Genomic DNA, 12,961 nt, shown 5'->3' with positions numbered 1-12,961 from the left:
TATGTAACAGACCGCTGTCTACGAAAATGGGTTTGTGCTTCTTGTTGACGTCTTTCATATCATTACGCAAGTGATTGGTTCGCTCATCACAATGAAAAAATGAAAGTCTGCAAGTAAGACGTTGCCATGCAACACCTGAAACTGTCAAGTTCTATTTATGTTGTGAACTATTTGTTTTGGCTGAAACAACGACAGCGACTGTCACAAAATACTTTTAAAAGATCCATTGTGTGAAGTTTCTTTTGTTGTTTTGGAAAGTAGCCATATAATAAGCGAGATGATGTATTGCCTGCTGGTCAGAAAATAAGTCTTATTTTCAAATAATGACAGATGGACATACATACATTATCCCTTAAATAATCACTGCATCATAATTGTACTGTACATATTTCATTATTGTGTCATCATAAAATACTCACCATCTTCCTTTGAAGAGTTTTGAACAATTACACCCTCTGATACAAAAAAAGTAAAAAGAAAACATGTTTCATAAGAATTCATTAAGGTGCTCAGGTAGAAGTATTCACACATGGGCATGTGTTGAATGCGTTACGGTCTCACCCTCTCTCTTTCCAGACTCTGCAGCATCCCTGGAGAAACATGGCAAGAAGACTATGTAAATTCATTATAAATACATACAATACTATTCACAAGAGTAATAAAGAAAAGCTGTTGTGTATGATGTTTGTTTATGTGTGTGTGTGTGTGTGTGTGTGTGTGTGTGTGTGTATCTACCTTTCTAGTTTGTCTGCAAGGTTGTTGAGATTCATCTTCCTCAGGATGGTCAGAGTCATTTTCACAGAGCCTTCCCCCCCATATGCCTCCTTCATCTTAGAGGCAACGTCAGTAGCATCACTGTCCTCCAACTTTCCTTTGGGGATGGGCTCAAACCCCTCCATATTCCCCTCAGAGTCAAACAGGTATGTCCTGAACCTCTTCAGGTCTTCAGACTCCAAATCATCTAGAGTTCTGAAGAGCAGGTCCAGAGAGTTTACAGCCATGATGCTCACCTGACATACAGACAAATAGAGATTGTTGGTCTGAACCGCAATATCCACAGCTTCCATGTTTTCTGCATTGTCCTGGGTCACCACAGAATACTACTTCCTGGTGGAGCAGGAAGACTGTGTCTGTATCTGACAGTAAGTTTGGATGTAAGAAGTAGAAGTACCTTTAGAACGTAGAAGTAAAATAAATGACTCATGTTTCAAAACTTCCCTGTTTCAGGACTATTGCAAAAGATTGAAAACACTGAATTGTGCTGAACAGAAGCTGCTTCCTGCCAGTGAGGGATGTTCTTTCTCTTTTGGCTCTGGGCCTTTGTACCAACCCAGAGAAGAAACTACAAGCACTGGTATGTCATTTTTTGCTAATTAATTTACACACTGTATGAAAAAGGCAATGCAATGTGTAAGCTATCATTATTACATATTGCCCCATTTTTTAAAAGTACTAGTGCAGTACCCGTTCAAACAAGCTATTCCTGTAGCCCAATTACATGCCTGCAGGTAGGCCTGCTTTAAACATAGGATATAGGGAAAAACATAATTCCAGGTAAGCATTCAATAATGAATACAGATAATATAATAATATAATAAATGTGAAGTGAGCAGAATTTAAGCATGGCTGCATGTGACATTTTTTACAAATCAAAATGACATAATCCTAACAGCTGCTTTGAGTCAAGGCTATATACTTACATGTAGCCTATTGAATAACTTGATGATAGGTAACCATTTTGTGGAATAATGCATCATCATACGAGATTTGCAACGGTGTGACTCAAAAACAGTCTCTGGTGGCCTATAAGTGACATCACACTCATTTCAATTTAGGACCTTGCAATTGGAATTGTCATTTGCTCATTTAAAGTCTAAAGACAGTCCAAAATAGCCTGGGCTATTCGAAGTGTCTGTTTATTGCACATAATATTTTTACATAATTTTGAAGAGCCACTGCATACCTGTGTGTGTTGGCGTGTTGTTGCAATATCTGCGGAGTCATTTTATGCAAGCAAACCGCATACAGGGGGTCTTTATTGTTGAGGTCAGACATGTTAACACATCTTGCACTCGCTTAACCTTTTACCCGTGTAACCTACACTGATCCAGTTCTGCCAAAGCCCTGCTTCTATCCTCACTGGTAGCTTACAGTACAGTGGTGTGTGGGAGGGGGAGTGGCTAGCTCATGAACCTTCATCACCATTAACCCACACTCATCAACCTTCATCACCATGAACCCACACTTATAAACCTTCATCACTATGAACCCACACTCATAAACCTTCATCACCATGAACCCACACTCATCAACCTTCATCACCATGAACACACACTTTTAAACCTTCATCACTATGAACCCATACTCATCAACCTTCATCACCATTAATAATAATGTATGCCCTCTTACCTCAGTGTCCAGAGGAATGGTCCCTTAGATAGTTACTCAGCTGTCCCTGCAGTAAATACATTTGATCACTGTGCGACTGCAGCATGAGGGATGCATCTTTTACAAGAAGAAAGGCGTCATATGTGCATGCTATAGAAAAAGAGGAAGGCTGTGGTTTGGTGTGGTGGTGGAGCGTAGGGTTTGTTATGGCGTGTGTGGAGCAAAACAGGAAGTTTTTGCTCAAACAGTAAGGGAGAAGCTTTATTTATCTGACAGCAACGTACCGTACAACCAAAGGGGACAGAGCCTTTGCAGTAGCAGCCCCCATACTCTGGAACTGCCCCCCCCCCCTCCACATCCGTGCAGCCAAGTCTCTAAATATTTTTAAGTCCCTTTTAAAGACCCACCTCTTTTCACTTGCCTTTGATTAGTGTCTCATTTTTTAAGTGCCAGTGCATAGTGTCCCCTGGCTACTTTTTTATATGTTCTCTTTTTTTAAATTATTTTAACTCATTCAGTCATCGTCTTGTTGCCCTTTTCATATGTTTCCCTTCTGCCTTAGGTCATTCTTTTGTGTATTGCACTTGGCACTTTATTGTGAAGCACTTTGGTGCGGCTCAGCCGTCTGTAAATGTGGTATAGAAATAAAATTTGACTCGACTTGACGTACACTAAGTACAGAGACAGTTCCCCTGGAACAACTTGGGGTGCCCTCCTTACCCAGAGCCTCAACGATGGGAGCCAGGAATCAATTCCACAACTTTCTGCGAGTCCATTTGGAAGCACAGTTTTCTAACCACTACACAAGGGACAGCTGGCAGTGCTTTTAAAGGTGAGGTGAATTGGGGTAAATTGGATGAACAAGATGCCCGCCACCTCTCCATGTCATTGCCACTATAGCCTACTAGGTGATGGTTCTTAGTTTTACTGTTTGCCACTAGGGGCACTGTTAGCCATACGTGTCTACACCAGCAATCACTTGTAGTTTCACAATTTGCCACTAGGGGTGCTGTTAATCATACTCTTCAACACCAGCAGTCACATGTTGTTTCACAATTTGCCACTAGGGATGGTGTAAGCCAGTGTTTCTCAAAGTGTGGTCCGGGGACCACTGGTGGTCCGCAAGCTATCCCAAGTGGTCCGTGAGCAGACGTGATAAAATATAATATAGATGAGTTGTTTGCAATATTGAACCAACTTGTATGTAAATCCAAACAGTTCTGCAACACTGTCTATGCAAGATTTGCCAGTTTAAATCATATGAATCCTCTGACACAATAAGCAAAGTGCAGAGACAATAAGCAAGGTGGTTCAGTGAGTAGGCCTATTGTGTAGGCTAATATACTGTTGAAGTAGGTCTAATCTTTTTTTTTTTTTTTTAAGCTAGGTGGTCCGTGCATTTCTTTTTTATTGGTTAAGTGGTCCTTCGTCTGAAAAAGTTTGAGAAACACTGGTGTAAACTATACTCATCACCAACAATAGTCACATGCGGTTGTACAGTTTGCCACAAGGGGAGCTATTAACAATAATCTCCTAAACCAAGGCTTAATTGTACAACAACTACTAGAAAGGATCTAATTTTACCGTAGCACAAAGGTGAATGACAGTTGAAATTGTCCTGAATTTCCACTTGGGGATCAATAAAGTATCTATCTATCTATCTATCTATCTGACAAATATAACATTATGCAAATAGTAATACAACTTTTGACCAAGTGATCCTGACTGAATTACATTGTACACTAGAACAAAAGGTTTGTCCAGTACTTGAAGTGGAGAGAAAAAAAGTGTTGTCTCCCTAGTACACCAACTGGCATGTGTAAATCATTATCACATTTGATATTTCTACAGTGAAAAACAATGCTTTGATATGTGTCTATAAACAATATACATTTATTTAGTGAAGGAATCATTTTCTAAGCAGCATATTGTATTTCTTTTTAATTTACACAAATGAGATACTTAATAATAGCCTACAGTACATCATTTAGTTGACCTATTCAACACCATTTGATTATTTTAAGCAATTAAAGTGCTTCGAGATACTGCTGTGTACAATATCAATTAGTATTTTGTAACATATTGAACAATTTTGAAATTGAATAGCATATACTGCTGTGTAGAAAATAAATGGAACCCTTTGGTGGCCCTGAACACAGACGTGAAAAGGGAAGTTCAGGGCCAGCAGGTGCAGATGCTACACCCACCACACTTCCATATAGCAGCTGTTGACTCTGGTAAGACCAGAGGTGGGGGTTGTGCATTTATGTAAACAAAACTTGGTGACACCAATATCACTGAGAAAGTCACTGCCCAGCTAATGTAGAGTATCTCATGTTTAAGTGTAAACCTTTCTATCTGCCCAGTTAACATCTACTGTTGTGACGCTGTTGTGTGCTGTCTATATACCACCGGATGCTAATGCTAAGCTTGCCATGAAAGAACTGCATTCTGCTATCAGAAAACAACAAACTCTGCATCCCAGAGGCAGCCTACAAGTGTTGCAAGTGACTTCAACAACTCAAATTTTAAAGACTGTATTGCCTAAATCCCATCAAAATAAAACCTGCCCCACCAGAGGAGACAAGACATTGAACCATGTTTAAACATGGCTGACGAATACAAAGTCGTTCCCCTACCCAACCTAGGACACTCTGATCACCTCTCATTCTGCTTCTGCTAAGTATTCAGCTCTTTGAAAACACTGACTGGAGAGGGTTTAACCCTTAAAGGAGTACCGTCACACCGGTGTGACGGGAATGTTGAGAAATGAACGTTCTAAAGAATATCTGGGTTCATTGAATTCAACATAGAATTTTAGAACCTTCAATTGTTGCGGAACTTAGAACGTTCAAAAACCTACACCTTTAAGGGTTAACACTCAGGTCACCCATGACTCCGCCATGGTCAATGATTTTGTTCGGGGCTCTATAACCACTCTCAAACTGATTACCACTTTCCCTAATCAGAAGCCATTGATGAACAGGGAGGTCAGATTCCTGCTGAAGGCACGAGATATTGCATTCAGATCATGTGATGTTCAGGCCTATAGCTCATCCAGGGCTAACCTGAAAAGGGGCATCACAACCACAAGCTAAGGATCAAGGATCACTTCAAGAGCAACTCTGACCCTTGACACATATGGCATCGACATTGTGGGCAGCCGTGGCCCACTGGTTAGCACTCTGGACTTGTAACCGGAGGGTTGCCGGTTCGAGCCCCGACCAGTGGGTCACAGCTGAAGTGCCCTTGAGCAAGGCACATAACCCCTCACTGCGCCGGGATTAGTGTGTGCTTCACCTCACTGTGTATTCACTGTGTGCTGTTTGTGTGTCACCGATTCACCTAATTCACATAATTTCACCTAATTCACCGATTGGGTTAAATGCAGAGACCAAATTTCCCTCACGGGATCAAAAAAGTATATATACTTATACTTAAGACATCCAGGCCATCACAGACTACAGAGCTACTAGCTCCACCCCCCCTACCACCGACACCTCCTTACCTCAACAGGAGGTGGCCCTCAAGGCTGTGGTCTCTGCAGAACACCAACCCCTCAAACTCTTCACCACCGATGTGTGTGCGGGACTGAGCAGGATTAATGCACGTAAGGCTGCTGGTCCTGATGGCATCCCTGGACGCATCCTCAGGGCCTGTGAAGTGCAGCTGACTGACATTTGGACTGACATATTTATCCTGTCACCAGGCAGCTGTCCCTGCATGCTTTAAAACCACCTCCATTGTACCGAAGCCAAAACACTCCACTGCAACGAGCCTTAATGACTTCCATCCAGTTCCATGCAGGCTCACATCAAAACCCGAATGCTGTTCATAGCTGGAAAGGTGCTTAAGTCAATGGCAGTATGGCAACAAGAGTTGTATACATAAGAAATTGCAGATTCTGGAATAGTTTCACCCAAAGCCTAACTGACTTTATGGTGTGTAAACAAATGTGTGCATGCTGAAATGTGCTTAGTTACACACTTTTTTTTTTACTGACACACCCCTACAGACTATTACGCACCCTTACGCACATGGGAGACTTTGCCCCTTAGTCATTTGGCAAAAGCTATTATCCTAAATAAATGGGCATTTTCTCTGACTAGTTGAACAACAATAGGATTAAAGCTGTTTACTTCCCCCTAAAAGGGATGACCTTCAAGTGAATCAAAACTTGTGACAGTCGTGTAGATTGTATGATTCCATTCAATGCCACTGCATAAAATAGATGTAAGATTTACCTTAGTGTCCAGTGTTGCAGAGCCCAAGGTGCAGGAAGTTTATAAAACCTGTGCACAGACAGAGCATTTCTATGTGGGCAGAGAGACCCACACATTTCCTGTCAATAGTCAATGGGAGGAGCACATGGCTGAGTATATCATACAGGTTTCAATGAAAGACTATGACGTACATCTACTCATAATAGGTTTCCTGTGTTACATTCTGGCACTGTCAACCCAAACAGTGAAATTAACTAAATGATTTAAGGGTTCCATATTATCCTTTTTTTCACAAAAGGAAATCGTTGTCTCAGGTGTAAATGTATAATTTGTGATAAAGCACCACAGCACTTTTCTCAAGCCAGTCTAAGCAGCTGTTACAACATGACTGGTTGTTTGATTTGATTTGTTTGTTTGATTTTATTTGGATCCCCATTAACTGATGCAGAAAACATCAGCTACTCTTCCTGGGGTCCACACACAACATATAACAAACATAACATCAACATACAAGACAACGGATTTAAAAGCAGGAAAAGAATAGATACGTTTCCTGGGGTCCACACACTACATATAACAAACATAACATCAACATACAAGACAACAGATATGAAAAGTTGTTTGCAAAACGGTTGTAAGAGCCACTGCTCACCCTACTCTGCTCTGTGTGCCAACACGAGTATGACTTTGTGCTACTATGGCAACTGTTGAATGTGTTGTGAACCCAGGAAGTAAACTGGCTGCAAGAGTAGACCTGTGGTTTCTGACAAACTCATGCAACCACAAGTTAGACCCTGAACTAGATAAGAACCAGTGTCTTTCCGGGACCTTTTTTTCAACAGGATGTCTCTGAAAGTTTAGCCTAGTTGAAAAGTAGCCGCTCTCATACGATTTTATGCAGCTAACCATGAGGGCTGACACCCTGCCCATTTAGATTTCATTCAAACTTGTGTTTTATAGAGTAGACAATGTGGCAATCTTTGCATTTTCACTTCTAGTATCTCGGGTTTGTCTTTCTTCAACCCTGACATTTTCCCGCATGAAGTGCCTCTAGCGGCTTGCAACATTATTGAGCCTTGTTTATGCTTACATGAATTGACAAAACAGAAAACAATATTTTTACAAAATGGCAGTGCGTGGCTACCATTTACGGCTACAGATCATTCATACAGGATTTAGATGAAGAGAACGGACAATCCGATTTACAAATGCACTTTAGAGACGTGATGCTCGAAACAGACGTCTCGAATCAGTGTCAAGCTTTCGAAGCACAAGTGTTTTGAAACACTGCTTCAAAACTGCTTCTTGAAACACTGCTTCAAAACATTGTTCAAAATGCCATGTCGTGACCAAGGCTAATGTAAACCCGGTGCATTTCACCAATGGAAACAAGCTGCTATGTGTCCGTGTATTTAATTAACAGTGTATACTTTACTTGAGCCATAGCCATGATGGTGTAGTGGTTAGCATGGATGCTTTTGCATGGGAGCCTATGCTGTTCAAATGTGGCCAAATGTGTGCCAATTCTGGCACAACTGCTTTGAATGTTTGGGTGTTTCACAAAGCCTCACACCTATGTAAGAGTTCATATTAAACTCTTTCCAGAGGGTACCAGTTCAAACAGGTTCTGTCTTTGATAGATAGATAGATAGATAGATAGATAGATAGATGGATAGATAGATAGATAGATAGATAGAGATAGATAGATAGATAGAGAGATAGATAGATAGATAGATAGATAGATAGATAGAGATAGATAGATAGATAGATAGATAGATAGATAGATAGATAGATAGAGAGATAGATAGATAGATAGATAGATAGATAGAGAGATAGATAGATAGATAGATAGATAGATAGATAGAGAGATAGATAGATAGATAGATAGATAGATAGATAGATAGATAGATAGATACTTTATTGTCCCATAGGGATAATCATTTCTACACATCTTCTGTTCCATTTGACATATCTCAGCACATATAGCATATTGTATATAACAGTAACATATACCGCATCCTCTCTTTGGTGAGATCGATCTTAGAGGCAGCTCTTCTGAGGCAGTGTGTAGCCTACTGTAGATGACCTCTAGGGAGGGTAGAGAGCAGCCAATGATCTTCTGAGCTGTGGAGGTCACCCTCTGGAGTGCTCTCGCTACGGAGCAACTGGCCAACCCGGTGTTATACGGTAACTGGCTTTCATGTTAACTGGCTGGACTGTTTACTTTGCCTCTGGAGTTAATGTAACCGCCCCCTTCTCTTGCAGGTGTGTTCAGCTGATGATTTAGCCTCCGATACCTGGCCGCAGATTCGTCTGTTTAACTGAAGTTCAAATAGACATGTTTGTGATGCTCCACTTTGTTGTTTAATAAAGCTTTACAACACGATGTGTCGGCGTTGGAAGTGTCAGGTTGTCTGTAGTAGGCTAGGCTACATGCGCTGGACAATGAATATGCCACCAAATAAATAAAACTAAATAAACTCCACGTGGGTCTCGAACCACTACTAAATTAAACTGCTTGCATGATAACCTGACATTTACCTGCTTGCGCCACTAACCAAGCTGACACAACCTAGAGAAATGGGCCATACTTATTTACTAGGCCTACAAGTGAAATAGGTCACCTAGTATGTTATTGTGTTTGTAGCAGGTTAACACAGTGGCACATGGTAACTGGCTACTGTGTTATCTTGCTGCATTGGCCAAGCCATTTAGACCTTCAAAGTATGGCCTAGGCTTAATGGTTTTTACGTTTCACTGACTGCTGGTCAGGCTGCCTGCGGCCACCTAGTCTATCTTCAGCCTAAATTGAGGAAGCATTGCTGGTCTAAAAATGTATACATTTAAAAAACTGTGAATAGCGAGGATTGAACCCGTAGGCTAGTCTAAAAAAAACGCATCAACCTGTTGAGCCACATGCAACTTATCACTTAATAAGAAATAAATTATTAAAATATATATAAATCCAATACATCTCAAACCTATGTTAACATGTCAAAACACGAACGTAAATAGCCTAGGCCTACGTATCTTGTGATATTTAATATTACATATCTTTTGTAACATTTTGTGTAAAATGAAGACATAGACTTCTCCTGCACATTGTGCGTTTCAATGCGTGTTTCACGTTGGTTGTGATATGCATCAGGTTAATATGCAGATTATAGTTCTAGTTTTGTCATTCGAGTTCGAATATCATAGTTGAACTTTTTTATTTTATTTATTTGCTGGCGTTCATAATAAGACACTTCAAGTAGAGGCGGCCACAGCCTGGCAGCAGTCAGTGAAACGTTTGTAAACTGAATCATGATAGGCTACTCTGGGCAACATTGCAAGATAACACAGTAGCCAGTCACCATAATCCGCTGTGTTAACCTGCTAAACACAACTAGGTATAAATAACATACTAGGTGACCTCATTTACTAGTAGGCCTATTACCAATTTCACTGGGAAGTGTCAACTGGTTAGTGGTGCAAGCATGTTGGTGTCAGGTTATCATGCAAGCAGTTTAATTTAGTAGTGGTTCGAGACCCACATGGAGTTTATTTACTTTTATTTATTTGGTAGCATATTCATAACCTGACCCTAGCCAGATGAATTTCGTTCCGCTATAGCTCCGCCTAGCTTCACTCACATCCATCTGGGACCTCTTCCATTGAGAGTGATTTCTGCAACCGACTTTATGGTTCAGCCAATCAGGACGCAGGGCGGGAGTTTCATAGATGTGACATAGCGTAGAAGCGACTGTGACACTGTTATTAGTGTCACGGGTTGGCTTCGATGTGAGTGGTTGAAGTAGCACATCAATAGATGACGGACAAGTGGCTTATTCAATCATATGCAAGCATTTTTTTATTAGGCCCAGCCTTCTGAAGCAACACTTCAATGGATCGGTTCCAGATGGATGAGTGGAGCTAGGCGGAGCGAAATTCATCTGGCTAGGTTCACTGCCGGTGTTATACGGTAACTGGCTTTCATGTTAACTGGCTGGAAACTCAGCACACTCTTGACAGAGCAGCAGTAGAAGGAGACCAGCAGTTCATCAACCAAGTTGCTCTTCCTGTGTATCCTCAAGAAATGAAGACGCTGCTGTGCCTTATTTACCAGTCTGGTGATGTTAGTGTTCCAGGACAGGGCATCATCCTCGTGTAAGCCCAGGAATGTGAAGTGTGAGACTCACACTCAGTGGATGATCAGCTCGGTGGTTTTGGATTGTTCAGGTTCACTGTGTGCACCACATGGCCAACCTCTGCAACTCCTCCCTGTCTGCAGGCTCATCTCCCCCAGAGATGAGCCCCACCACTGTGGTCCCATCTCCATGCTTTATTTGTAAATGAAACCCAAATCCCATGCTGGATATTTTTACAACTGCAGCATCTTTCCTCTGATGATGGCATATGTGTGCTTGTAAGTTTGTGCATCATCACTTTCCTGTGATTATCACATTTTTAATTTGTCTCTGTTTCAAAATGAAGGTCATGTGTGTAGACATTTGTGTTGTTGACTATATTTTGTGTCTGTTGTATTGATTGTTCACTGAATGTTGATTGAATTGTTTATTAGTTGCTTTTTACATGGCTACCAACAAGTATATTGTACAAGGACAATGCAAACTTAACCAGTAATGTATGGGTTAGAACCCTGGCAGCTGAGTTCTGAGTCTGCTAAGGGCCTTTGTCAGAATTCTGAAGATAGGACCCAAGTGCAAGACTCTTTGAGGCAGTATGACTGACTGACTGACTGACAGACAGACAGACAGACAGACAGACATTGTTTCTAAACCTTTAACTACAGACTTTCACAGGACAACACAGTGAAACAATTCGACAAAGAACAGAGAAATAGGGGGTAGAAATACACAGACAAAATTAACAGAAAGACAGAGGACTGGATGAAACCAACAAGACAATAACCGGGAACCGGTGTGAGCAGAAACGGATGGAAACTAACGAGACAGGAAGTGCAGACCATATAAGGGAATGGGTGGAGACAAAGACACATGACCAGACAGGTAAATACAGAGCACATGACAGAGAACAATACAAATAATGGCCACCAGGGTGGCACAAAGTCTCTAGTCCAGGCCAGATCCTGACAGCCTTGGTGATCCTGACAGCCTTGGTGGGCTGTCCAGACAGGGTGAAAGCACAGAAGCAGCTTTCCAACTAAACCTGGGATAAACACATGTCATTCATGCTTTGATACATGTTTTTCATTAGAGGACCAATCATGTCACTGCTCCAACAATACTAAACTCCTCGTAAAAAGGGCAATTACAGGACACCTGCACAGATTTGTTTAAACAATTAGACTGGCATTGAACCCCCCACTTGACTAATACTTGAACTTTCAATAATGTCTTATGTGAGATACTGACTTGTGTCTACAGTAAAGTATTTCTGTGCCTGTTTTGAAGCATAAAACTTTTGCGTTACTTTTAAGTCTGTTTTTAAAATGTCAATATGAACAGTACTGAACAGTCACACACACAATAAACCTAATTTTTAGACCTATTTATTGTAGTTTCAACGGGCCTTCAAATCAATAGCCTTGTGCATGAGTTCTCAAACTTTTTCCCACCACAAAACATTTTATAATGCATGAAGGCTTCTCTGACCTTGTTTTGCGCCACCCTCACCATCACGTACACTGCCTACTGCTTGCCTTCTACTACTACTACTACTACTAGTAGTATGCATAGTGGTGCACTGACACTGAATTCTGCAATATAGTAAATAAGTTACTATCATCATTATTATTGCAATCCTTCTGTAGGTTACATGGAATGAATTCAATGGGATGTAATGTGAAACAATGTTAAATGGCCTATTTTCAAAGCAGTTATTGTCTGCTCACACACACATACAACCTTAGGTTATCCTCATCCTGCTTTGAACACAGTTGTATCATATAGTATTTTAAGCACCACCAGTTTGGGAAAAAGCCTGCGCTGCACAAGTGCTGACCTACCGAAATAAGTTCTAATGCGCGTCCGAGGGTTTGGGGTTGTTGTGCACTATGAAGAAGGTTACTCTTCAGCTGATAAGGTGTTCCAGAGAGAAGTTGCATGTTCCGTCGCAGACAAATGAATCCATAACACCATGGACGTCAATTCCGATGTAAACATACTGTGCAAATAACTCAAGTCTCTGTAGTACGTACTGTAGGCTATTTGGAGGTTTCTTAATCTGGTAAGTGAAATCTGCATTTTCCTCTCGAGTTAAACGTGTACGTGCCAAGGCTATATATAGGCTACTGTATGTAGGCCTATTGGTGTTGTGGCGTGGCTATGTTGTAAGAATGAGAAATTGATATAAGAGGCTTTTGCGCAATAAGCGAAAAAGAGCAG

At 41.1% G+C, this 12,961-nt stretch overlaps 1 protein-coding gene across 1 annotated transcript; it reads right to left on the bottom strand.

The window, feature by feature from the left end:
• Positions 1–523: 523 nt before the first annotated feature.
• Positions 524–2,432, bottom strand: LOC125297737 (apoptosis-associated speck-like protein containing a CARD). The gene is made up of 3 exons (XM_048248191.1): positions 2,410–2,432; positions 736–1,010; positions 524–590 (listed from the first exon to the last, which is right to left on the bottom strand). The coding sequence occupies exons 2-3, from the start codon at positions 999–1,001 to the stop codon at positions 524–526; spliced, it is 333 nt and encodes a 110-aa protein (XP_048104148.1). The 5' UTR covers positions 1,002–1,010; positions 2,410–2,432.
• Positions 2,433–12,961: the final 10,529 nt, after the last annotated feature.

This window comes from Alosa alosa, chromosome 7 (assembly GCF_017589495.1).
Source record: "Alosa alosa isolate M-15738 ecotype Scorff River chromosome 7, AALO_Geno_1.1, whole genome shotgun sequence".
Lineage (NCBI taxonomy): Eukaryota > Metazoa > Chordata > Actinopteri > Clupeiformes > Clupeidae > Alosa > Alosa alosa.
Note: the sequence above shows the minus strand (reverse complement) of the source record. Positions and strands in the feature narration are given on the sequence as shown.